Source organism: Nansenia antarctica, assembly GCF_963989245.1.
Source record: "Nansenia antarctica genome assembly, chromosome: 1".
In the NCBI taxonomy this organism is placed as follows: Eukaryota; Metazoa; Chordata; class Actinopteri; order Argentiniformes; family Microstomatidae; genus Nansenia; species Nansenia antarctica.
Window position 1 is genome coordinate 71,182,112 of NC_137674.1, and position 27,384 is coordinate 71,209,495.

General features: G+C 45.2%; 1 protein-coding gene across 1 annotated transcript in view; it reads right to left on the minus strand.

Annotated features, from left to right (window-relative positions):
* Positions 1 to 3,783: 3,783 nt before the first annotated feature.
* The window catches only part of kif7 (kinesin family member 7), a 39,271-nt gene continuing 15,670 nt past the window's right edge, over positions 3,784 to 27,384 (minus strand). The window contains exons 9-20 of the mRNA XM_080550435.1: positions 27,263 to 27,384; positions 25,423 to 25,550; positions 24,565 to 24,717; positions 24,185 to 24,375; positions 23,551 to 23,748; positions 17,299 to 17,424; positions 16,084 to 16,260; positions 13,070 to 13,285; positions 10,259 to 10,465; positions 9,598 to 9,796; positions 5,793 to 5,954; positions 3,784 to 4,555 (exon numbers count right to left, since the gene is read on the minus strand). The exon at positions 27,263 to 27,384 is cut by the window's right edge and continues 45 nt beyond it. Coding sequence (XP_080406561.1) covers positions 4,161 to 4,555; positions 5,793 to 5,954; positions 9,598 to 9,796; positions 10,259 to 10,465; positions 13,070 to 13,285; positions 16,084 to 16,260; positions 17,299 to 17,424; positions 23,551 to 23,748; positions 24,185 to 24,375; positions 24,565 to 24,717; positions 25,423 to 25,550; positions 27,263 to 27,384 — 2,274 coding nt within the window. The 3' untranslated portion in view covers positions 3,784 to 4,160. The remainder of the gene's footprint in view (positions 4,556 to 5,792; positions 5,955 to 9,597; positions 9,797 to 10,258; positions 10,466 to 13,069; positions 13,286 to 16,083; positions 16,261 to 17,298; positions 17,425 to 23,550; positions 23,749 to 24,184; positions 24,376 to 24,564; positions 24,718 to 25,422; positions 25,551 to 27,262) is intronic.

Below are 27,384 nucleotides of genomic sequence, written 5' to 3' on the forward strand. Positions count from 1 at the left end.
CAGAACCTCAGCAAAGTCTGATAACGGATAAGCGGTGGTATTTTCACTATTTGCAGTAATCATATTGAAATGTCTAGAAAATATTAGCAGAATATATACAATGAAATGAAATAGACTAGATGCATTGCCAGGGAAGACATTAGATGTGACCAGATGCAGACCAGAGGGTGGACCAAAACCCTCAGGAGTGATACATTTTTGGTGTGATTGCTATTGTATTGTAGCCCTGGAGAAAGATAGAATAAAGGATAGAAGAAAATTGCGGCATTTCTGATTCATTCTTGTTGCCTAATACTTTACAGTTGTACAGTCAACTATTCTGTCTATGATTACTATAAATCAAACCATTTTTATAATGAAATATTCATTCTTGTGAAAATCATTCAAACTTTGTAATGCTCCCTGTTGTTAGTGTTTTGTAAGTCAGAATGTTATGAATGACAGTGTATGCTTCTGAGTGAACATTGTTGCCAGTGTATGGTTGAACGAGCTTCTTTTGAGACATGAATGAAGTGATTGGCCAACATGAGTGTTACTAATGCAGACTGTATGAAGAGTTGTGAAACTGTGGCTTCAGTATTGAACACTGACTTAGCGACCGTAAAAAACTGTAATACATTGTACATCTTGTATAATAAACTCTTGGTTTCATTTCCAAGTCCTGCAATTAAATATACTATTTCCATTTCCATGTATTAAATAGACTATTTCCATTTCCATGTATTAAATAGACAATTTCTAAACTATTAGTTAGGCATTGAGTCCCACAACGAACAGACAGGCCCTGTTTAGATGCTGCTTTACCATAGCCTTCTACCTGCTGAACTGATATCTTTTATCGAACGTGAAAGAGGTAAATAAATGGAATGGACGGGTCTGCCGCCGATAAGTGGCTCGCACTGTTGTATTTGTATTGTTTTACAAAACAATCGTATATAGTCGTATATAGAAAATGTCGTATCTAATCGTATATAGAAAAGTACGTATCTAATCGTATAGCCTATAGAAAATGTTACAAAAAATACAATAGGCTATACATCTGTAGAACTCTTCTGTGATTGCTTGTCTAGCTACACGATGTTGCTGAGTATTGCTGACTATAGTGATTAGTTTATGTTAAAAACAGTATTCCAGCAAAACCGCCAAATAAAAATAATACTTAGTGCCATTTAACACATTAATAATGTTAAAACATTGGGCGAAATGGCTACAGACTAAACAAAACCATGCAATGACGTCATAGTGTACAGGGCATGTTTCTAAAGGCTCGCATCGTTAGGTGGACAGCAACGGGCTAGTGGCGCAATGGATAACGCGTCTGACTACGGATCAGAAGATTCTAGGTTCGACTCCTGGCTAGCTCGTTCCTTTTTACTTTATTTTTTTCCTCTCTCTCTCTTTTCCGTCGATAGCATTTGATTGGATATATTTGTCGAGGTGTGAGCATAGCAATGTGCATTTGATATGAAAAGCCCAGTATCAGTAATATCGATTACGATACCAATTGAAACAAGCAAATTCAGATCACTGAAGGAAGAATCTCATTTTATTTCATATACAGAAACAGTATTGGAGAACCACTCCTTGGAAAAGAGACAGCAATGAGTTCTGATAGGCGCTGATGTGTCAGTTGGACATAACACAATCACTCCAACAGCTCACCTGAAAACATTTAGTTTGTGTTTGACTCGTTTATTGTGCAGGTACAGTATGGTCACATATTCTGACAGCTGCTGTCAGAAATGATAGCCTGTTTATTGCTGGCTCTCTGTAGATCCTACAGATTAATATGTTTGTCCACATAAAGGTGAGAGGATGGCAAATCACCTGAAAACATTTGGTTAGTGTTTGACTAATGTATTGTGCAGGTACAGTGTGGTCACATATTCTGACGGCTGCTGTCTGAAACGGTGGCCTTTAGAAATAGGGTGTACAGGCCTGTTCCAAAATAACTTCAAGATTAGGTAATGCAGGGGGCGCTAGTGAGTAGCACTAGTGTATTTAAGACTGCTTAACCACAATGTGGAGCAAGTATCATTTACTCATCCTCGAACAGTGAATGAAATGAGCTCACCATATAGGAAATGTTTCTGTTTGTATATTTTGTGTGTACAGACTGATTAGAGCTTAGTGAGCTCTCCCTCCAGATCATCCAGGCCTCTCCTCTGCTCTAAACCTTTCTCCATCTCCTCATCCAGCCAGTGCTTCTGCTCTTCTATCTTATGCTATCACAAACAGCATTTATACCAGACAAGAAAAAACACTTCTCACAGTAGGGGGTCAATCCATAATCAACTACAAACATCTGAGTAAAAATCACATGTTCCTGCCGTTCAAAGGATTGATCCACATCTCACTTCTCTCCATCCCACAGAGTGAGTGTGAGTGGAAGAGCCTCATGCTAGGGAGATACTCAAAAACAAGTCAGAGTCCTACAGACTTCAGTAAGGCAGCAGTGTGTCAGAGGGGTCGAGTGTGAGACTGTCAGTGTGAGCTCTGGGCCTGTTCAGGCACGTACTGCGATAACTTTGGATATAAACACAGTATTTTCATGTTCAGTCTAAATCGAGTCAGTGTCGCCTCCTTTGCTAAATCAAACCAATTTGTCCAAACCACGTTCTGGCCATTCAGGCCCACGCCATCGAAGACTATTTCTGAGAGTTGTTGATTGAATGAATGTGCATGTCCGGATTGGTTCAAGAGAAACAATAGAAGTTGCTTTTGATGGACAGCTCTATAACCTACGCAGCGTGAAGAGCCAATCAAAAAGTCAAAATTGCTAAATAATTTTGTGCCGATAGTTTATATTAGAAAGTAACTAAATCAACACACAAACACAAATGTGAAAGCAGCTGGTGAAACCGGGAACAAGTCGGCAGCTGAACAAATGTTCTGACTTTTATACTGAACAAATTCCGACGTTGTTGAAAATCAATGACACACTCGCTAGTCAACTAACACAGCTTGTTTTGTGAGCCTGCTAACAATGTAAAGTAGTGTCATAGTTAAGTAGGTAGTAGTGGGAATTACTCACAGAATCCATTGCATTGCAAATTTGGCTTGACTATTTTATTGGTTTCTGACTTGTTCCCGGTTTCATCAGCATCAGTTTCAATCTTGAAACTAGTGATCCAACAAGTTACTTTAAAACTAAGTTCTATTAAGTTACCAGGTAAACTAATTGAAGATGGCTTTCAGGTCTTTATGGACATGGAGTATGGAGTTGACTGGACTGGACCATGTGAGGTCATCGACAGCAGGATGTTGTGGTCCCTGAAGTTCAGCTGCAGCTGTTTTGAAGCATTTAGCTCAAATGTTATTAGAGACAGACATTCTGTGAATCAGAAGGCTCAACGATCTGCTATTGGATCCGGTTTGCTCTACCTCCTGAGCCACAGACGCACATGTTTGATGCGTAGAACTGTTGCGCAGAATTTCAGTGGGTGATTTTTTTTTTTTTGCCTTTCTGTCGGGATTTGCCTTCATTGTGGTCATGCACAGTGAAGGCCGATTTAAGCTTCTGCGTCGAATTTACGCACGTCTACGACGTAGCCAACGTGAGGGCTCTCCAAGTTTATAGTTCCGCGGACCGCGTCGGTCGGTGTACTCATAACGGCATAATAGCGATCAAACTTATTTTTGTTATGCTTGTTGTAAAGAAAATGTCTATAATGCATTGAAATGACAGTAAACTAAGATAATAAGATGGTTATCATACATTTTCAAATCTTTATTAATAAGTAATTACAGAAAAAGTAAATGACAAAAAGGAAGAATCTCATTTTATTTAATATACAGAAACAGTGACATGATGGGGAAAATATCCATTAACAAGAGGAAACCTTCCAATGGATTAAACAAGAATATGCATTATTGTTCAAGTAGGAAATATGAAGAAATACTTCGGTAAAAGTGCTTGATATGAAAAACAAATTAAGCTTCCAACATTATTTATAAAACCACAGGCCTATAGGAAAAAGATCACAAAAGATACTTACAGGTTATAAAACAAATGCGTCATTAACTGCAACAGTATGAATAAAAGTAAATATAGTCAGTTATGACAACACTGGTTTAAACTGTGTCGTAAGGACCTTAAGTGTTAAAACTGGTTTTGGGCACAAGGTACGTCATCCTTTGGTCCTAAGACCGTTTAGTGTTCAAACTGGATTTTTCCGCACATCTATGATTATGTTGTTTGAGATCAGTGGTCCGGTGTTGAGGCTGGATCGACGTGACTCCCTGCGGGACTTGGCCAGGGGCAGAGACACCACCCCCCCCCAGGGTCCCGCACTGGGCTGCACCACCCGGTTCACCACTGTCTCCCCAGCCGCCCGGAGCCGTAGCTCCTCCATGCCGCAGGGATCCTCTGTAGGGAGGGAGGAGCGCCTCCAAGTGGCCGGGAGAGGGGCGTTCACTAGCTCCCGCATCTCCTCCCTGGACCTGGGGGGTCTCTCTGGCTCCCTGGACCCCCTCCCACCGTGGACGTCCTCTGGACCCCGACTCAGTCTCTCCACACTGCCGCTGCTGGCTGCTCTCCCTTCACAGCCCACCACTGCAACACAAACACACAGGGAACTGAGAATACTCACTAATACTAATACAGACACAGAACTGAGAATACTCACTAATACTAATACAAACAGACAGACAAGCACACCACACAGACACACAGAGTGCTATCCAACCATTGCAAAATTCTGCTAAATGTATATTTTGTGTGTATATTTTTCTTGCCATAGATGTATATAATTATATAATACTTGTATCTCTTCTTAATTTATTTCTTGCCTCTTATATTTTATTTTATTTATATTCTATGTCTTTTTATATGTACCCTCAATGGAGCCCCCCTCAGCAAAGGTATTTGCATTAACCCCTTGTTCAGTCGTGAACAAAAATATTTGCACCCCTGCAGTTCTCTCAGAAAATTTTGCAATTACAAATGCTTTGGTATTCACATGTTTATTTATTTTGTTTGCATTGGAACAACACAAAAAAGCTGAGAAGAAGAAAAAGGCCAAATCTGATATGATTCCATACAGAACTCCTAAAATGGACTGGACAAAACGATTATCAAAATTGTAAGAAAGGCAATGCCAGGCCGCATTCTGCACATGTTACAACAGTATGGCTTTGTAGTAAAATGTTGCGGGTACGAGACTGGCCTGCCTGCAGTCCAGACCCACTGAAAATGTGTGGCGCATCATGAAGGGCAAAATACGACAACGGAGACCCCGGACAGTTGAGGAACTGAAGTTGTACATCAAGCAAGAATGGGAAAGAATTCCACTTTCAAAACTTCTACAATTAGTGTCCTCAGGTCTCAAACGATGAGTGTAGTTAAAAGGAAAGGTGATGTAACACAGTGGTAAACATGCCCCTGCCCCAACTTTTTTGGAACATGTTGCAGGCATCAAATTCAGAATTAGTGTATATTTACAAAAGAAAACGATAAAGTTGATCAATTTGAACATTAAATATCTTGTCTTAAAGGATTTGCAAATCATTGTATTCTGTTTTTACACAGCGTCCCAACTTTTTTGGGAATCAGGGTTGTACACGATGTACACAATGTGCTTTCCTCACTGCCCAGCAGCTCAGTAACATTATAGATTCACACTTCTCATACCATCTGTTACATTAGCACACCCACTACTTACATAACTGTTATCTAGTTGAGATGTCGTATTAGTGTATTAAAAGTGCCAGCTTAAAACAAAAATTTAAAATTAAAAAATCAACAGAATTCATCAGCGTTGGGCATCATCCAAAATGAAGTGTGCCTTTACCTTTCCCCTGCTCCGAGGGGTGGCTGACCCTGGAACACAGGTCCCGGAGCCTGCTGCTCAGCTCCTGGTTGGCAGCTTTGTAGTGGCTCAGCTCTTTGCTGAGGTTATGGATCCAGCCTTCGTACTGCCTCTGCCTCCCCGCCAGACCCTCGTCCATTTGCTCTATTGGAAGGTAAACATCGGATGGACACACACACAAGCACACGGACACACACAGTCAAGGACACAACGCGCTGCAGATAATGGGCCTGATGGGCTGCTATCAAGCTGTGAGCGTGAAGGCTCGATCGGTTGAAATGGACATGGCAAAGGAATCGCAAAGACGACGACAAAAAAAATAAGTGAAGAAGGTTGCGTCAGTGTTTCCTTTTATGATGTTGACTAAGGTGGAGCTATAGGCAGCCAATGTGCCCGGGCCTTGGTTTTAAACAACTGAATGATATTCTGCATATGTGACAGCAGCTGGTGAAACCGGGAACCAGTCGGCAACCGACCATGTGTTCAGACTTTTATTCAAGTTGACATTACATTTTTCAGAATAAAAGTCAGAACAATTTGATTGATTGCCGACTTGTCTCCGATTCAGGGTTCCCACACCTTCTGAAACATCAAATTCAAGCACCTTTCAAGACTCAATTCCCTCAAATTCAACGCGGCATAGTTTGAGACAGATCTAGTTGAGAATTTATATAATAGGAACTATCCGCTCACAGACAATTAAAAAGAGAGGCTTGCCTTCTTTACCACAGCACAGTAAAACAATATATTGTGTAATATGTTACTGTGTAAAGTTATATATAGAGTTATTCACAAGTTGACGAGCTAAGTAACGTTCTTTCCTTAGCAAAAGCTTAACAGAAAACATGTCGCAGAGGAAAAACATCACAGTGCATGAACATGACCAAATTAATAGATAAATAACCAAAAACACATGACCATAAAATGTTTTGCAGAAATAAAAGATTAAGATGAAAATGAATTAGATCAAAAATAAATACAACATTTCCCCCCAAACATTATTTTAGGGGGTTATTGGCCTTTTTGGTTAATTTGCTTTTTGTGGCGATGCCCTTTCAATTGTTTTTCAGTTCATTAATTCATTTCAGTTTGCCTGTGGTCTCCGCTTTGAGGGCTAATTCAAGGTCTTGAGAGCATTCTAGTCTTATCTTTAAGTTAATCCATTTTATCTACAAGGTATTTTCTGAATTTCTTTTGCTCATCCATTCTTCTGTCTCTGTTCCATCATTTGCTTTTCAGTTCATTCACTTTTTCGTTGAGTAGTGTTTCTATTTCAGCCATTTGTGCTTTTTTATCGTTAGCACCCTTTCTCAGGCTACTGGACTTGGCAATAAGAATGAGTTTGCCTGTGTGCTCCACTTTGAGGGCTAAAGCATCTGCTGAGGTCTCAAGAGCATTTATGTCATCTGTCAGTTTTCTTTCCTTATTTTTAAGTTAATCTATTTCATCTATAAGGTCTTTTCTCCTTCTTGGTGCTCATCCTTTATTCTCTGTCTCTGTTCTTCTAAATGACGGCAAAAACTCCACAGATTTCTGAGCTCTTTCAAAGAGACAATGTCCTTTGACATACTCATGTAAACATTTCTTGGACAGGATCAATATTTAGAAAGCTGGACGATGTCATCAATAAACTATGAATATTGGTAAATTATGTCCTCACAATCTTCTTCCCTCACCCGATGACTATTTAAGAGGTAGGTGAGGGCCTGTACACAGCATGTTTCCATTTCTGCCTGCCATTTCTCTTGGATCTAAGAAAGACAGATGTGAGACCAATGAGTACTTCAAGGGAGATTTCTCTTGAAGTTTGTATCGCCATAGCTATACACAGGTTCACACCAGTCAACATGACTGCGAATCTGATAAGGTATGCACAATGACAGCCACTAGGGGCCAAGCTAAAACTGTCATATCAGGAGGTGGGAAACTGAAAACACGACTGTATGCAATGTTGCAGAGTGCAGTTACTTTTGATCACATTGAGCTGTCTAACTTTTACTACAAACTTAATTGTAATAAAACCAGACAAAATATGGTAACAACAATGTAACTTAATTTGTAGGTCAAGCTATACTTGAAACAATTCTGTTTTTCAAATCTAACGGCGTTATGTCGGTTCAAAACTGGGTCTTGCGCTGAGGGAGTAACGTTAGGGGAGACCCTTCCAGTTCCACTAGTGCTAGCTAATGTTAGCTGGCATTAGTCATGAAACTTTTGTCATTATTGTTAATTGTAGTGAACGTCATAACTAATTAACCGTAGTAACTAGTATGGTTGTTTTATTCCCTTCTACATGTTACCTGGGTTAGGACCCGTATCTGCGGTCCTGTGTGACGCTCCAGCGGCATGGCTGGTCACCGCAGCTTTGCCCGTGGCGTGAAGTTTTATTGACTTGCTGCAGGACCTGTGGGAACCCTGCGAGTGGAGTTGGTCCCACCGTTGCTGCTATAACAGCTTCCACTCTTCTGGGAAGACTTTCTACTAGATTTTAGAATTTGCTAAAAGATTTGCTCCCATAGAACTGGAAAGGGCCTTCCCCACACTGTTGCCACAAAGTTGGAAGCATACAATTCTGTAGAATCACATTGTATGCTGTAGCATTAAGATTTCCCTTCTTGGAACTAAGGGGCCTAGCACCAAACCACGAAAACAGCCCCAGACCATAATTAGTGTCCACATACTTTTGTCCATATAGTGTATACGCTACATACAGTACAGGGTGTGTGTATGTGTGTGTGATCCAATCTGGCATGACCATGGATAAGAATAGGCCCAAAACCCTAACCCTAACATGACCATGGATAAGAATAGGCCTAAAAACCCAACCATAGTTAGCTAGCTAGTATAGTAAGCCATCTCATATGTACTCAGCTGTACATATCAGTATTGCCTGATAATTCACATGCACTCAGCTCACTGGAGAATTGTCTGCGAGATATAAAGCTTTGGATGTCCCAAAATCTTCTACAACTAAATCAGGATAAAACTGAGATTCTTGTCATTGGACCAAAACCACAAAAAGACAATTTGTTGAATACCATGGGAACCTTGCTTTCAAACTGCAAACATGAAACTAAGAATCTAGGTGTGATTATAGATTCTGACTTAAGCTTTGAGCCTCACATCAAATCTATTACTAGAAATGCTTTTTATCATCTACGGAATATTGAAAACTTAGACATTTTCTCCGGCAAGCTGATGCAGAAGTGTTAATGCAAGCTTGGACTATTGTAACAGTCTCCTTTCTGATCTTCCGAAGAAAGCTATTGGCCTGCTGCAATTAGTCCAAAATGCAGCAGCGAGAGTTTTAACCAAAACAAGCAGAAGACCTCATATAACTCCTATTTTAGAGACTCTACACTGGCTTCCTGCTAAGTTCAGAATAGATTTCAAGATCCTTCTGCTTGTTTATAAAGCTCTCACTGGCACAACACCAGAATATCTGAAAGACCTTTTGCTACCATATCAGCCCAATAGAGCTCTCAGGTCTTCTGACGCTGGCTTTCTCTGTGTACCACATGTACAAAAGAAGAGATTTGGTGAGGCTGCATTCTCATTTTGTGCACCCAAATTGTGGAATGTACTGCCAGTTTACATTAGGGATGCAACCTCAGCAAATATGTTCAAGTCAAGACTAAAAACCCATCTTTTTAATATAGCAAATTATGATTATATAATGATTGTAATTTTCCGGAAATGTTTGCAGGAATAGCGCTATACAAATAAAAGTTATTATTATTATTATTATTATTATTATTATTATTATTATTATTATTATTATTCACACCTCTACACTGCTGCAGCAGCAGCTGGACGCTCCTCTCGTGCTCCCTCTGCTGCTGTGTGAGGCGGCGGTCCGTGTCCAGCTGGGAGCGCTCCAGGGCGTTCTCCAGCCACTGCAGCAGCTTCTCCTGCTCCTCGCCCCGCATCTCCACCTCCCGCAGGGCCAGCTGCAGCTTCCTCTCCTCCTCGCGCAGGGACACCACCTATATACACACACAGACACACACACACACACACACACACACACACACACACGCACGCACACGCACGCACAGACGCGTGCACACACACAGAGACGTGTACACACGCACAGACGCGTGCACACACACAGAGACGTGTACACACACACAGACGCGCGCACACACACACACAGGCGCGCACACACACACACACACACACACACACACACACACACACACACAGGGAGACTAGGTAAACACATATACTGTGCATGCAAACATTTTTAGCAAAACATTTTTACAGATTTGAATCATCACAATAAAGATTGTGCCATGTACAAGCATGTACACACACACACACACAAACACACACACACACACACACACACAAACACAAACACAAACACAAACACAAACACACAATGTGACACTGTCCACGCGCCGACCGCAGACTAAACCAGCGGTGTGAGGAGGGGGCTTCCAGACCTTGTCAAAGTACTTGCAGAGCAGCGCGCGGGTCTCGGAGGCCGACAGGTAGCTGAGCTTGTCCATGAGGTTCATCTCCCACTGGGAGAGCATGCTGGCCGAGGCGCGCAGCTGCCTCTGCCGCTGGGTGATGGCCTCGTTCTTGTACTCGATGGCAGCGTCCAGCGCCTCGATGGCCTCGTCCAGCTGGAACACCGTCCGCTCCTCCTGGGGGGCAGACCAGAGAGAATCACAGTTGACATGGGAGTCAATCTGCACACACACACACTCTCACACACGCACCGCAAACCTACAGGTGCTACACGCCAATCACTCGCATCCTCACTGGAATCACTTCTACAGTGCATCCGGAAAGTATTCACACCCCTTCACTTTTTCCACATTTTGTTATGTTATAGCCTTAAAATGGATTTTAAAAAAAAAATTCTCAAAATTCTACAGGCAAATAGGTTACCCCATAATGACAAAGTGAAAAGTTGTTTTGTTTTTTTATCTTTGCAAAAGATCCAAAATAGAAATTGTCCAATCATATCACAGCAAAAGTCACTACAGGCAGAAAACTCATACAAACAACTGAAAAGCCTCTACACTAAATATTAGTCTATTACTTGCTGTGGTAAATCAGAAATCAGAAATGTGCCAACTCCCACCATTTTAAGTCATTGAATGTCATTCAGTCACGATCGGTCAGTCAGTCACTGTCAATGAAGCGTTGTTTGTTTGTCTGAGTTTTCAAAGGGACGTGGCTTAGCGATAGGTCCATTGGTCCAGGAACTGGGAGACTAGTCAGGATCGAGGGAAAGATGAATGCAACAATGTACAGAGAGATCCTTGATGAAAACCTGCTGCAGAGCGCTCTGGACCTCAGACTGGGGCGAAGGTTCACCTTCCAACAGGACAATGACCCTAGCACACAGCCAAGATAACAAGAGTGGCTTCAGGACAAGTCTGTGAATTTCCTTGAGTGGCCCAGCCAGAGCCCAGACTTGAACCCGATTGAACATCTCTGGAGAGATCTGAAAATGTCTGCGCTAGGGATGGACGGTTTTTCGGTTATACCGAAAACCGGGGTTTATAAAAATAGAAACGGTTTTTTATCAAAACCGTCTGAAACCGTTTTATTTTTTTATTTTTTTAGAAGAATAAAATAGAATAAGAATAAAACTGGAACATGTCACATGTTTGTCGTGTGTGAAAATAACAATGATACCGTCTGAATCTGCCGCGCAATGAGTGAGAGGTTTGGTCAGTTGTGAAGAATAACTGAGGATTAATATCTAATTGGGATTATATTTAAGGGTAACGAATCACTCTATGGGAAAGATAGTTGCCTTCAGTTATTGGTAGATAGGAAAGGTTTTTTACAATTACTCGCTTACATTTAATAAGATCATTTTCGCTGCTCTCTGTAAAGCGCATTGGGTCACTTTTGTGAGAAATGCGCTATAGAAATAAAATGTGATTTGATTTGATATCAATCAATCAAACTTTATTTATGTTCTATAGCACAAATCATGCATTGAATGTAACTCCAAGTGCAGTATTTACTAAACCACAATATAATAAAACAAGAGCTATACGGATCAAGAGTGTTTGTGCACAGCGCCACTGTGTGTGAAGGCGCTACTGAAAGTGATGACAGAACGCATGTCTCAGAAGATACGCGGTCACTTAGTGACGCAAAGGTAGTTCTGTATTTATCTCTATCTGTATTAGTACATTTATTTTGAAAGCTCTATTTTGACAGCTCTACCATGGGCACTTTTATTTTGATGGGGCATTCTTTGTTGATTGACTTACGACAGTTCAGGACGAGTCAGTCTCGCGGCATGTGGTTTTTATGAAAAGCTTTAAGTATGTTCACTGCATAATTCTAAGTCTAATATTTCAGTGATTATTGAGCAGTATTCAAATATTTAAATACATTGAGCAACAGCTGAAACTTTGTCTAAGAACCAAGATATTGAGAAAGCAGTTCATTCAATGAAGACGCTGTTCCAAGAGATGATCTTCCGTGCAGGCGTGCACCCTGGATCAGCGGAGCTGGTGTGTTAAGTGTTCATGTGTTTTCATGTATGGTGTAGCTTACAAAAGTCTGCCTTTCCACTTATATTTGTGAAACTAAGTAGCCTAAATGTGTTGCGACTGTGCTTACGGTGTTTTAATGGTGTTCGACATGAGTGTATTGTAGCAGTAGGGCTCATTATTTGAAATTGGCGCTCTTTTTTATTTATTTTTTATTTATTTTTTTATTATTTATTTTTCGGTTAACCGGAAAACCCCGGTTTTAGTCTTTGACGTTTTTTCGGTTTCCATAATTGGAAACCGTCCATCCCTAGTCTGCGCACTGACGCTCCCCATCCAACCTGATGGAGCTTGAGAGGATCTGCAAAGAAGAATGGGAGAAACTGCCCAAAAATAGGTGTGCCAAGCTTGTAGCATCATACTAAAGAAGACTTGAGGCTGTAATTGCTGCCAAAGGTGCTTCAACAACGTATTGAGCAAAGGGTGTGAATACTTATGGACATGTGATATTTGAGTGTTTTATTTTTAATAAATTTGCAAAGTTAAAAAAAAATCAAAAAAATCACGTTGTCATTATGGGGTATTGCGTGTAGAATTTGTAGAAAAAATAAGAATTTAATCCATTTTGGAATAAGGCTGTAACATAACAAAATGTGAAAAAAGTTAAAGGGTGTGAATACTTTCCGGATGCACTGTAAACCTTCTCCTTCCCCCATTCCTTTTTTTTTTTTTTTGCCTAAACGGACACGTCATGCCACCCCCCCAGACGACAGTGGGGGCTCTGACCTCGGGGGAGAGCAGGCTGCCCTGCCGCAGCTTGTCGTCCAGCTCCACCCTCTGCTTGAGCAGCGTGTCCTTCTCCTGCCGCAGGTTGTTGATCTCCTGGCGGATCTGCTGCGAGTCCTGGGCGCTGCTGCTGCGGAGCAGGCCGTTCCTCTCACTCAGCTCCCGCTCCAGAGACTCGATGCGCCCCGACAACGTCACCAGGTCCTTGCTCAGGGCCTTACGGGAGGGAGGGAGTGAGGGAGGAAGGGAGGGAAAGCGCACATTATTACTAGGGCCGATCCCAATTCACCCCTACGGCTTCGTTTTGCGTGTTCACGTTTAGGGTAGGGGTGTCCCAATTCATTTTTCATCGAGGGCTAAGGGGAAGGGCTATCCACGGCTCAGTTTGGAGATTTTTCATGACCAGACTACGTTCGGAGCCATACCCCTACCTCCCAGCATGCATTGCGAATCATCTACAAAAATCTGATTTCACTCTAGACAATGCGGAAGACAACCACAAATGTAATTTACTTTTTTGCTATAATAATAATAATAAGTTATGTACAAGAACAATAAGTGCTGCTTGCTACTGCAAGCACACTTAATATTTCAAGATTCTTGATTATTTATTGCTATGTGCGCCAAAAGTTTATTACATCCCATTACAAGTACAATAGAGTAAAATTCATGGAAATGGAAAAAATTAGGCAAGATACAATTGAGCAATACAATAATAGAATGCAAAAAAATAATAATGTTGTGTCCGTGTGTATGCATTTATCATTATAGGCCATAAAGCATCTAGTGGGACTTCAGTGTAGTTCCTTCCCATCCCATCTGGGCATCAAAGCTGTAATAAAAAAAGAAGACAGTACATTTAAAATGATTGCCCACTGTTACCAACACACCACCTTTATGAAATACTACATAAAATAGAATTATTTATACAATGACAATGACAAATACCTGAAGTGCTGGTGACTCACATCAAGGTGTCATCTCTCAGAACCTCTCACCTCGTCATTCTGTAACGCAAATTTCAGGTCAGAGGTGTGGACACTTCTCTAGTGTAGGTTTTCCATAGACTCTCTACAGTGTACTGTGTTACTTGTACTGTAAGAAGTAGGCTAGTGAAATCATTTCAATCCACAGTATTATTCTACAGCAAATCTACAAATCAATGAATTAATCATTCTTTTTGATTCCACACAACATTACCGTTCATTACAAAAGCACTTACTTTTTCTATAATCTATTACATCTCTAACAAAGCTAGAGAATGGTGCATGAAACATACTGTACAGTATGTTGCATGTTTAGTAGGTCTGCAACAAATGTATTTATTCATTATGTTTCATCTTTGACAACCTATTTCTTCCTCCCACCATCTCCTTTTAGTTTTGTAGAGGGGTGGCATAATTGTGGTGAGCACAGTTTCAGTGCTTTGATAACTGATGCTAACAAAGGCACTATCTACCTTACTCACAAAACAACAAATAACTGTTTGGCTATCCTAAGTAAACAACACAAAATCCTAGTAAACACATGTAACTCACTAAAACTTACCCAAGAACACAGCAGAAGGTCTGTCTTCAGATGACTGTGCCATGAATAGTGAACTGATGTGGAGATCAATGTCTGAAATTATGTTGTCTTCTTCGTCATCGTCAGATTCAGAGTTCCCGTTATGTATAGTCCAATATGAAGTTCATTAATTGCCCACTGTCGATATTTCTGCCTGCTTTTGAAATTCTGTTGATAGCATTAGTGAGAGCTTCAGCATCCATTTTGTAAACCTGTCAACAAACAGGTCCACATGCACATGGCTACTTAAATACAGCTGGGGTGGGTGTGGCTACACACACTGGCACACTAATACCCCCCACCCGACTTTGCTAACTAAATGAAGGTATTTAGTGAATGTAAAACTATTGGCTATGATATCGAGTGGGTTCTTCATCGCTTCATTTGTTGTCCTATGCCAAAAACTGGAAAACTAATTTTTTCACAACAAGACTTGTTTGGCTCGATTGCGAGGTTTCACAATTCCCGACATGAGGACCTTTTAATGAAACAGTGTCACATATTACCCCCATTCTGGCCCACTTACATTGGCTTCCTGTACCTTTCAGGATTCAATTCAAGATTCTCCTGATCACATTTAAGGCCCTCCATGGCATGGCACCCTCTTATATTTCTGATCTTTTAATCCAATACATTGCAACTAGATTACTTGGATCTTCTGACCAACGGCTTTTAAATGTCCCACGGTCCAGGCTCAAAACAAAGGGTGGTGGTGCTTTTACTGTTGTAGCTCCAACACTATGGAATCGCCTCCCCCTCACTGTCAGGTTAGCTGAGTCTGTACCACTTTTTAAAAACGTTTAAAACCCCACTTATACAGGATGCCGTTTTTACATGTTGTTTTCTCTATTTTGCTTCTGATATCTGTATTGATTATATTATTTTATCATTTGTTTTATTGCTTTTGTGAAGTGCTTGTTTACATTTTATGAATAATATTTTACTTGCTGTATGCTAACAAATGTACTGTGAAGCACTTTGTGACTGCTGTCTTGAGAAGTGCTATACAAATAAAGTAAAGTAAATTAAATGAGCTCACTCCATAGCTAGTGTTTCTGTTTGTATATTTGTGACAGCTGCTGGTGAAAGGGGTAACAAGCCGTCTGTTTAGAAAAATGTGAATACATTTCAGCGTTGTTGAAAAAAATCAATGACACACTCACTAGTCAACTAACACAGCTTGTTTTGTGAGTCTGCTAACAATGTAAAATAGTGTTATAGTTAACTAGGTAGCAGAGAGGATTACTCACCCAATCCATTGCCTTGCAGTATTCTGGCTTGACTAGCGAGTTTGTGTTCTGATTCTGAAATGTATTTCGGTTTTGCTAAATAAAAGTCTGAACATATTGATTGGTTGGCAACTTGTTCCCCCTTTCACCAGCCGCTGTCACATTGTGTGTGTGTGTGTGTGTGTGTGTGTGTGTGTGTGTGTGTGTGTGTGTGTGTACCTGACTGGAGCGGAGTCTCTTGGTCTCCAGGCCGCTGCGCTCCAGCAGGAGAGCTTCTTTCTTGAACAGGATCTCCTCTCTCTTAGTGAGCTCTCCCTCCAGATCATCCAGGCCTCTCCTCTGCTCTAAAACTTTCTCCATCTCCTCATCCAGCCAGCGCTTCTGCTCTTCTATCTTCTGCTCACACACACACACAAACACACACACACACACACACACACACACACACACACACACACACACACACACACATAAAAAGGGACAGACACAGTCACAAATAGAGTTTTAGAGCCAAAAAAAGAAATAATTCAACACTTCCATTTCACAGTATTGGCTCAATCCATAAACAATTAACAGTCGAGATAAAAAAAGAAAGAAAAATCACATGTTCCCGCCGTTCAACGGATTGATCCACATCTCACTTCTCTCCATCCCACAGTGTGAGTGGAAGAGCCTCATGTTAGGGAGACACGCTAAAACAAGTCAGAGTCCTACAGACTTCAGTAAGGCAGCAGTGTGTCAGAGGGGTCGAGTGTGAGACTGTCAGTGTGAGCTCTGGGCCTGTTCAGGCACGTAAGGGCTTTACAGGGGAAACAAAGTCCTTGTGTAGATTTCCGTCTGAGCCTAACGTAAGGAGACCAGGGGCCGGTTGCATAAATATAGATTAAGACTGGTCTAAGCCTTAGACTAGTGTTATATTCTCAGGTTAGACCAGTCTAATTAAGACTGCCTGTTGCATTAAAAATAAGACTGACTTATTTTGAGGTTAGAAAGTTAGCCACCCCCCTGGCTAAGCTTGATTTAAGAGCTGTGTTGCTATGGGAACGAGTCCGGGCTAGTAGTTAGCTAACACTGTAACTCCAACGTGGTAAACTACTTCACTGGTTAAAACTGCTAAGCAGTATACTTTTCTCCACATTATATTCCTCCAATATACATACGTTTTCAGCAGAAGAAAATGTAGTTTATCTCTCATATCTTCCGCCGCTAGTTGCAGTTGTTTCGGCCACCATGTTTTTTTTTTCTGTCAAGTGTCTTATTTTACCTAGAATGGATTGTGTGACAGGCTATCTAAGTCAGTCTTACCTTAGTCACTCAGAGGCTAGCTTTATGCAACAGGAACATTTTAGAGTCTATAGCAAGACTGACTTAAAGTGAGATCTAAGTCTAAGTCTGGGTCTATCTTCATGCAACCGGCCCCAGGAGCCCTCCCACCTGCTGCTCCTCTAGGGAGATGACGGAGCCGTTGCTGCCGCTGCGCCGCTGCTTCTGGATGGCGGCGATCTCCTCCGTCTTTATCTTCAGGATCTTCTGCTGCTGCTCGTTCTTGATCTCCAGCTCCTGTGGGAAGGAGGGATGGGAAGGAGGGACGGGAAGGAGGGGAAGGAGGGATGGGAAGGAGGGACAAGAAGGAGGTGAAGGAGGGATGGGAAGGAGGGACGGGAAGGAGGGGAAGGAGGGATGGGAAGGAGGGACGAGAAGGAGGGGAAGGAGGGACGGGAAGGAGGGGAAGGAAGGAGGGGAAGGAAGGAGGGGAAGGAGGGAGGGGAAGGAGGGATGGGAAGGAGGGACGATAAGGAGGGCCGGGAAGGAGGGCCGGACGGATGGGAAGGAGGGATGGGAAGGAGGGGAAGGAGGGAGGGGAAGGAGGGACGGACGGATGGGAAGGAGGGATGGGGGGATGGAGAGGGAGGGGAAGGAGGGATGGGAAGGACGGAGGGGAAGGAGGGACGGGAAGGAGGGAGGGGAAGGAGGGAGGGGAAGGAGGGAGGGGGGATGGGAAGGAGGGAGGAGAAGGGGGGAGGGGAAGGGGGGATGGGAAGGGGGGATGGGAAAGAGGGATGGGAAGGAGGGATGGGAAGGAGGGATGGGAAGGGGGGATGGGAAGGAGGGATGGGAAGGAGGGATGGGAAGGAGGGAGGAGAAGGAGGGATGGGAAGGAGGGATGGGAAGGAGGGACGAGAAGGAGGGGAAGGAGGGGAAGGAAGGAGGGGAAGGAGGGATGAGAAGGAGGGACGGGAAGGAGGGGAAGGAGGGGAAGGAGGGATGAGGAGGGATGGGAAGGAGGGACGGACGGATGGGAAGGAGGGATGGGAAGGAGGGGAAGGAGGGATGGGAAGGAGGGGAAAGAGGGATGGGAAGGAGGGAGGAGAAGGAGGGATGGGAAGGAGGGACGGACGGATGGGAAGGAGGGACGGGAAGGAGAGGAAGGAGGGGAAGGAAGGAGGGGAAGGAGGGAGGGGAAGGAGGGGAAGGAGGGATGGGAAGGAGGGACGGACGGATGGGAAGGAGGGAGGGGAAGGAGGGATGGGGGGATGGAGAGGGAGGGGAAGGAGGGATGGGAAGGAGGGAGGGGAAGGAGGGAGGGAGGGGAAGGAGGGAGGGGGGATGGGAAGGAGGGAGGAGAAGGGGGGAGGGGAAGGAGGGATGGGAAGGGGGGATGGGAAGGAGGGATGGGAAGGAGGGATGGGGAGGAGGGATGGGAAGGAGGGATGGGAAGGGGGGATGGGAAGGAGGGATGGGAAGGGGGGATGGGAAGGGGGGATGGGAAGGAGGGATGGGGAGGAGGGATGGGAAGGAGGGATGGGAAGGGGGGATGGGAAGGAGGGATGGGGAGGAGGGACAGGAAGGAGGGATGGGAAGGGGGGATGGGAAGGAGGGATGGGAAGGAGGGATGGGGAGGAGGGATGGGAAGGAGGGATGGGAAGGGGGGATGGGAAGGAGGGATGGGGAGGAGGGATGGGAAGGGGGGATGGGAAGGAGGGATGGGGAGGAGGGATGGGAAGGAGGGATGGGAAGGGGGGATGGGAAGGAGGGATGGGAAGGAGGGATGGGGAGGAGGGATGGGAAGGAGGGATGGGAAGGGGGGATGGGAAGGAGGGATGGGAAGGAGGGATGGGAAGGGGGGATGGGAAGGAGGGATGGGGAGGAGGGACGGATGGGAAGGAGGGAGAGGAAGGAGGGACGGGAAGGGGGGAGGGGAAGGAGGGATGGGGAGGGGAAGGATGGAGGGATGGGAAGGGGGGAGGGATGGTAACGAGGGGGGGGAAGGAGGGATGGGAAGGGGGGATGGAAAGACATTAAGCACAAACCACTGTGGAAGGATAGGAGGCATCAGAGCTCATCATATTCTGCTGGCAACTGAGATTTCAATGCCAAGTCCGCAGATGTTATTTACACTAACTTCCATCGTTTTTTCGACGGTTGTCATGTGGCATTTGGAAAAAGACAGTTGGAAAATGATATTTTCCATTTCAGGGTATTGTCAGCCACCTGTTCCAAACAATGGAAGCAGCATTTTCTCTGCAGCAAGACAATGATGTGAGAGTTGTTGTGCAGGGGTGCAAACTGGTGATGGCCCAAAAAGTGACATCTTTTGTTGCCTGAAAACGCCTGATCAACGTGCAGCTAACCTTAGAAGAGAACATTTGTTTTGAAGGGGGGGGGGTGTTAGCGCTAGCACTGACGTTGGTCTAACAATGATGCGCATGTAAGTAGCGGCAGCCCTGACCTGAACACCTGCAGAATTACTTCGGAAACAGTTTACCATGACTGTGTTCTCCACGCTGTCTGGAATTGTACCTAGCTGCCTGAAGCTAAGGGTTATTTCAAGAGCAGTGGAGCTTAGCAGACAGGAAGATTAGTTAGCTCGCACATCATGTGACTTGGATGAGACCCCCCCCCGTGGATGACCTATTTGGTGGTAAAAAAAACTGCTAGCAGAAAGGTGACAAGTTTGCACCCCTGGTTGTGTGACAATTGTTATTCCAATTATGAGTCATCACATGGCTTCGGTTTCAAGAAGAACTGAAGCAAAAAAAAAAATTTGTTTCCTGTTTAAAATGGTCTACGTAACGTCTCTGTAGCAGTACTGACTTCTAGCCCTAGAATTTACTCAAATGTTTTTTGTTTTTTTTAAAAGATAACTTTGGACAAACCCAGTATATATGTATATATATAATAATATAATAATATATTATATAGATCCTTCTGCTTGTTTATAAAGCTCTCACTGGCACAGCACCAGAATATCTGAAAGACCTTTTGCTAGCATATCAGCCCAATAGAGCTCTCAGGTCTTCTGACGGTTTTACCTGTGCACCACATGAACAAAAGAAGATATTTGGTGAGGCTGCATTCTCAGTTGTCATTAGGGATGCAACCTCAGCAAATATGTTCAAGTCAAGACTGAAAACCCATCTTTTTAATATTGGCTTTAAATGACTAAATCATTTAATTATGTTTCATTTAATCATTTAATTCGGTTGTGTAAATAGTACCTACAGCAGGCACGACTTACTAGAAGTTGGCACGCAAAACGAGAAGACAGTAACAGCGGAGTTCCTGAAGCAACAAAGGATTTATCACGAGATCGCCCGTTTACCGGGAGAACCTTGGTACTCAGTCCCTACCCTGAGGCGCAAACGTCGGCGTAAGGACCGCAAGCAACGACGGGGCTGCAGGGCAGGCCTGTTAGCTAGGCTAAGGAGGAGCCCAGACAAACCTGCTTTGCCGAGTATTTTCCTATCCAACGTCAGGTCCCTGACGAATAAGATGGATGAACTGAGACTACAAGTTGCCAAAAATAACATCGTGGGAGATAGCTGTGTGATTATTCTCACTGAAACCTGGCTAAATGAAACTATCGTGGACTCCGCGATTAGCTTGGAGGGACGGACCCTTCACCGGGCAGACCGCACGCAGCTCAGCGGCAAGTCCCGCGGAGGCGGCCTCATAATATCGACGAAGGATAGCTGGTGCTTAAACACGAAAACTGTAAGTAGCCACTGCTCCCCAGACCTGGAATACTTGACTGTTAAATGCCGACCCACATACCTCCCGAGGGAATTCAACGCGGTGTACATAACATCTGTTTACATTGCGCCTAGCGCGGATGGTAGCCTAGCATTGGCGCGGCTATATGACGTCATCAGTGGTCAACAAAGCACAGATCCACAGGCAATTCACATTATAGCAGGAGATTTCAATCATGTCGACCTGAAGGCAGTACTACCCAAGTTCTATCAGCATGTTAAATGTGCAACAAGAGGAGAAAAAACACTGGACAAGGTATACACCAACATCAAACGTGCTTACAAGGCTAGTCCGCTAGCTCATCTAGGCATGTCTGACCATGTGTCAATCCTCCTGATCCCAGCATACACTACCATGGGGAAAAGTGCTCCCATCACCACTAAGACTGTCAGAACCTGGCCAGAAGGGTCCGCTCCACTGCAGATCTGCCTAAATGACACCCCATGGCAGGAATATGAGCATGAGGACCTGGAACAGTACACGTCGTCGGTTCTGAACCACATAGTGAACTGCACCAACTCAGTCACCGTGGACAAACGGGTCCGGGTCTACCCCAACACGAAGCCATGGATGACTGGGAAGGTCCAAAAACTGATCAACGAGAGGGACAACGCCTTCTTCGCAGGGAAGAGCACACCGCTGTACAGCACCACCAGGGCTAACCTAAAGCGCGGAATCAAAGCGGCCAAGGCAGACCACAGAGAGAAGATTGAGGAATGCTTCCTGAGCAACGACTCCAGGCGGATGTGGCAGGGGGTTCAGCACATGACAAACTTCAGAGCCAACAGGCTCACAGCCGCAGAGGACGACCCCCTGCTGGCGGGAAAGCTGAACACCTTCTACGCCCGGTTCGACGAGGGGCGAACGGAGGTAACCACAACACAAACACCACTCTCTCCAGCTCTCAGCAGCCTCACCCTCACAGAGCATGAAGTGAGACGCGTGCTGAAGGCGGTGGACCCCAGGAAAGCCTCGGGGCCGGATGGCGTCCTGGGACGGGTGCTGAGGGACTGCGCCGACCAGCTGGCCGGGGTTTTCACCAACATCTTCAACCAGTCCCTGTCCCAGGCCACCATCCCACCCTGCCTGAAAACCTCAACTATCATCCCAGTCCCGAAGAAAAGCACGGTGAGCTGCCTAAACGACTACCGCCCGGTGGCACTCACACCAATCATCATGAAGTGCTTCGAGAAACTAGTCCGGGCCCACATACTCACACGCCTCCCGCCCAACCTGGATCCATACCAGTTCGCCTACAGAGCCCACAGGTCCACAGAGGACGCCATCGCGACGACTCTCCACGCCACTCTATCCCACCTGGAGAGGGGAAACAGCTACGCGAGACTGCTCTTTGTGGACTTCAGCTCCGCCTTCAACACCATCCTTCCAGACAGGCTAGTGACCAAACTACTAGACCTGGGTCTATCACACTCTATATGTGCATGGATCAAGGACTTCCTGACCGACCGCCCCCAGAGGGTGCGGGTGGGCCCCCACACCTCCACAGCCCTCAGACTCAGCACTGGGTCCCCCCAGGGCTGCGTGCTAAGCCCCATCCTCTACACCTACGACTTCACCCCCGTCCACCCCAGCAACTCCATCGTAAAGTTTGCAGACGACACCACCGTGGTGGGATGCATCTCGGGGGGGGACGAGGCGGCGTACAGGGATGAGGTAGAGCAACTGAGCAAGCTGTGCAAGGTTAACAACCTGCTGCTGAACAAGTCAAAGACCCAGGAAATCATCGTAGACTTCAGGAGGAAAAAGTCCGAGATCCAGCCCCTGCTCATCGACGGAGAGAGCGTGGAGAGAGTCTCAACCCTCCGATTCCTGGGGATGCACATGCGGGATGACCTGACCTGGAAGGACAACACAAAAGCCACCATCAAGAAGGCACAACAGCGGCTATACATCCTGAGAGTCCTCAGGAAGGAACACAGCAAGCAGGAGATACTGGTGACCTTCTACCGCGGCGCAGTGGAGAGCATCCTCTCCTATGGCATCTGCAACTGGTTCTCCAGCTGCACAACCGCGGAGAGAAATGCGCTACAGAGAGTCGTGAGAACAGCACAGAAGATCACCGGCGCCCCCCTCCCCTCTCTGGAAGAGCTGTACAACACACGCTGTCTCAGGAAGGCCTCCAAGATCTCCAGGGACCCAACCCACCCTGGGTACGAACACTTTACCCGGCTGCCCTCGAAAAGGCGGTTCAGGACCTTGGCCGCAAGGACAAACAGACTGAAGAACAGCTTCTACCACAGGGCCGTCCAGGCCCTGAACACAGCAAAGACCTAGGTTCTGGGCCCTGGACAGTCTGGACGGATTGATGGCAGCTGCTGGACTGAAAAAATCAGGTGTAGTGCTGACACCAGGGGAGCCACCCCTCCTAAATTTCGTTGTTTGGTACCTGTACTGTAGCAATGACAATAAAGACCATTCATTCATTCATTCATTCATTCATTCCATTCATTCATTCATTCATATAATGATTGGAGCACTTTGAGCTGCAACGTTTGCAGGAAAAGCGCTATTCAAATAAAAGTTGTTATTATTATTTCCCTGACACCTTTGAAAAAAGGCGAAATCATCCAGTGGCAGTCCCTCTTCGAGACCAGTAGCGGGAGTAATGTAGAGTTTCTAACTGCTCTGTACCTTGACCCTGTGCGTGCGGCGCTGCATCTCTGTCTCCAGGCGGCGCTTCTGTTTGCTCTCCTGCCGCAAGCGCCTCTGCAGCTGCTCCTGCTGCTGCCTCATGCTCTGCACACTGCGCTCCAGCTCCGACACGCGCCGCTCGCTCTGCGTGGACATGGAGGCCAGCCTCGCCGTGTCCCTTTGGCGCTGGCTCAGGACCTGACACACACACACACACGCACACGCACACACACGCGCACGCACACGCACACAGACACAGACACAGACACAGACACATACACGCACAGGGTTTATGACATCATCACATACAGGTACATGTAGCTTTGCGCTGTTTACATTGAAGGCACACACTTCTAATACACTCACACTCACACACACACACACACATATGATATGATACATACATACATACATGTACACACAGTCAAATACACATGTACACACACAATCATTTATTCAAATAATTTATTTTATTTAGGTGTGTGTGTGTGGGTGTGGGTGTGAGTTTCAAGCCTGTGTGCGTGTGCGTGTGCGTGTGTGTTTCAAACCTGTGTGCGTGTGTGCATGCACGTGCGTGTGTGCGTGTGTGCGTTTCAAGCCTATGGGTGTGTGTAACACAGCAGGAGATCCAGACCTGTACTTTGCTCTGCGCGGCGGCGATCTTCCTGCGGCACTCCTGAGCCCGGGTCCCGCCGGCCCCCTGCTTCTCCAGGTCCTGCAGCTGCCTCTGGGCCTCCCGGACCTCCAGCCGCGCCTGCTCCGCCTCCCCCTCCAGGGCGCAGATCTTGCGACTGTACTGCTTGTTCAGGGCCTGGGCGTCCTTGCCTGGGATCAGCAACAGACACGGACCACCGCACAGTGTCACACACCAGCGGTCCCGCTTCATATCTCACATATTCGTTACGTAGAGGGTGTGGGGTGCTCAGGGGAGGAGGGGGACGTTGGCCGAACGATGTGTACACAGAAATGTAGCATTGTGTTTGTGTGTGTGTGTGTGTGTGTGTGTGTGCGCACCTGTCTTGACCAGCTCTTTGATGAGCTCCTCCTTCATGCGGATGGTGACAGACAGCTCCCTGATCTTCTGCTGGGCCTGGAGGAGTCCCCACTCAGACCCCGGCTCAGCCCCCGGCCCCCGCAGCACCGAGCACTCCCCTACGCTGGAGTTGGCTGCCGAGAGAGAGGGGAGAGAGAGAAACAGGAGAGAGAGAGAGGGGGGGGGGGAGAGGGGAGGAGAGAGAGAGAGGGAGAGAGAGGAAGAGAGAGAGAGAGGGAGAGAGAGAGACAGAGAGAGACAGAGAGAGAGAGAGAGAGGGAGAGGGAGAGGGAGAGAGAGAGATGTGATATGTGACACATTCTAATGCTTTGGTCCTCATATCGGGATCTGATGTAATGATTGGATCTTTCTTTAGAAAGAAACATTACATACATTTCCACGTTGTTGAAAATCAATGACACATCACTAGTCAACTGACACAGCTTGTTTTGTGAGCCTGCTAACAATGTAAAGTGTTATAGTTAACTAGGCAGCAGTGGGGATTACTCACTCAATCCATTGCGTTGCAGTATTTTGGGCTTAACTAGCGAGTTTGTGTTGTGATTTTCAACAACGTTGAAATGTAGTGTTTCAAAAGAAAACAGAACATTTTGATTGGTTGCCGATATGAGGACCAAAGCATTAGAACGTGTCACGTATTGTATTCACATTATGAATGAAACATGTAATATTGACAACTTATACCCGATGCCACTGTTTGTCTAAACGGGAAGCTCTAAAGCATTTTAGAGTGGTGTATTGTGGGTAAGTGGGTTCGCAAGTGGTTCACGGCGGCTGCCTCTCGCTAGGCTAGCTAGCTCTGCTGCGGGGGGACTCACAGGGGCGCCTGTTGCAGTGTGACGTGGAGAGCTGTTCAGAGGAAGGCAGCAAAGACATCAAGCCCCGCCCTCCGGCGGCTGGTCCACCCATCGGCACGTCCCTCCTGGTCCAGGTCAGGTTCACCTGTCTGAATGACGCATGGCAAGACCAATAATAACTTAATAATAATAACTTTTATTTGTATAGTGCTTTTCCTGGAAACGTTGCAGCTCAAAGTGCTCCAATCATTATATAATCATAATTTAATCATTTAGTCATTTAAAGGCAATATTAAAAATATGTGTTTTTAGTCTTGACTTGAACATATTTGCTGAGGTTGCATCCCTAATGTAAACTGGCAGTGCATTCCACAATTTGGGTGCATAAAATGAGAATGCAGCCTCACCAAATATCTTCTTTTGTACATGTGGTACACAGAGAAAACCAGCGTCAGAAGACCTGAGAGCTCTATTGGGCTGATATGCTAGCAAAAGGTCTTTCAGATATTCTGGTACTGTGCCAGTGAAAGCTTTATAAACAAGCAGAAGGATCTTGAAATCTATTCCCAACTTAACAGGAAGCCAGTGTAGAGTCTCTAAAATAGGAGTGAAATGAGCTCTTCTGCTTGTTTTGGTTAAAACTCTCGCTGGTGCATTTTGGACTAATTGCAGCTGGCCAATAGCTGGTTTCAATGCTGTGGTATTCAGGATGGTATAAAGCAGTGGTTCTCAAACCTCTCCTCGGGGACCCCCAGCCGCTCCACATATTTGATCTGTTCCACCACCATTAAATATGTCAATATTTGGAGCTGTTGAGTGGTGTATATCATTTGGCAATATACTGATTGATGTGGCCTATGTGTAAGAATGCTGGCAATCTGAGCCTACGCTGTAGCACTCCAAAAATGTAACTACGCGGCACACCTACGCAGACCGTAAGAACTGTGATTGGTCCGCTTGGTAGCACCTGATTCCGACATGATTCCGACTCTCTCGTAGGCCTAAATGCGGAAGCCATGACAGAAATGTCACTTACTTTTTCTGTAATTACTATTATTGTTATTAATAAAGATTAGAAAGATTATGATAACCATCTTATTATCTTAGTTTAAAGTCATTTCAATGCATTATAGACATTTTCTTTACAACAAGCATAACCAAGAAATCGTTATTATGCCGCTATGAGTACACCGTCCCAAAGGAGCGCCCCATGGAAGCGTCAAGCACAGCCTTCCCATAAGGAGTGCGATTCACATTTACGAGATGTACAATCCTGTTTATTTAGAAATAAATGATTACCTGTGGCGTTTGACAGCGGATGATGATAGACATATTTAATGTAAAGTTATCTATCTAAGTAAGGCTGATGTGTGCATGATAGACGCGCATTTTGACCTATTTCCATGTTTTATTTACAGCTATGGCACTTATTAAACCAAAACAACACGCAATCCTATCCGAGCAGTTGTTATTATGTAATATACTTCCATTAGACTACCAAAGCAGGACACCGGAGCACTCCTGTCTTGCACGTATGGTCACCCTTTGCCCCGGCCGACATGATTCAGGGGCATAGAAAACACACTGCCAACTAGCGATGTGACGGTGTAATTGCAGGGCGACGCAGACCGACCAATGCAGAACTATAAATTGGGAGAGCCCTTGCGTAGGCTACGGCATAGCCTCGCGTAAATTCGACGCAGAAGTATAAATTGGGCTTTAGCCCTCAGTTACTCCAGGGAGACTGTCCCCTGTAATCTCTAATTGTAAGTCGCTTCGGGTGAAAGTGTCTGCTAAATGTTTCAAATACATAAAATACAACTTTATACAAAGTCATATTCAGGTTATATTTGCGACATACTTGCGTCTGTTGTGGCCCGAGTGGTTGAGGGAGTCCTCGTCCTCGTCCTCGTCCTCTGAGTCCTTCACCTCTCCCCCCTGCCCCGAGCCCTCGTGGTCCAGAGAGGGGTGGGCGTACTGGAC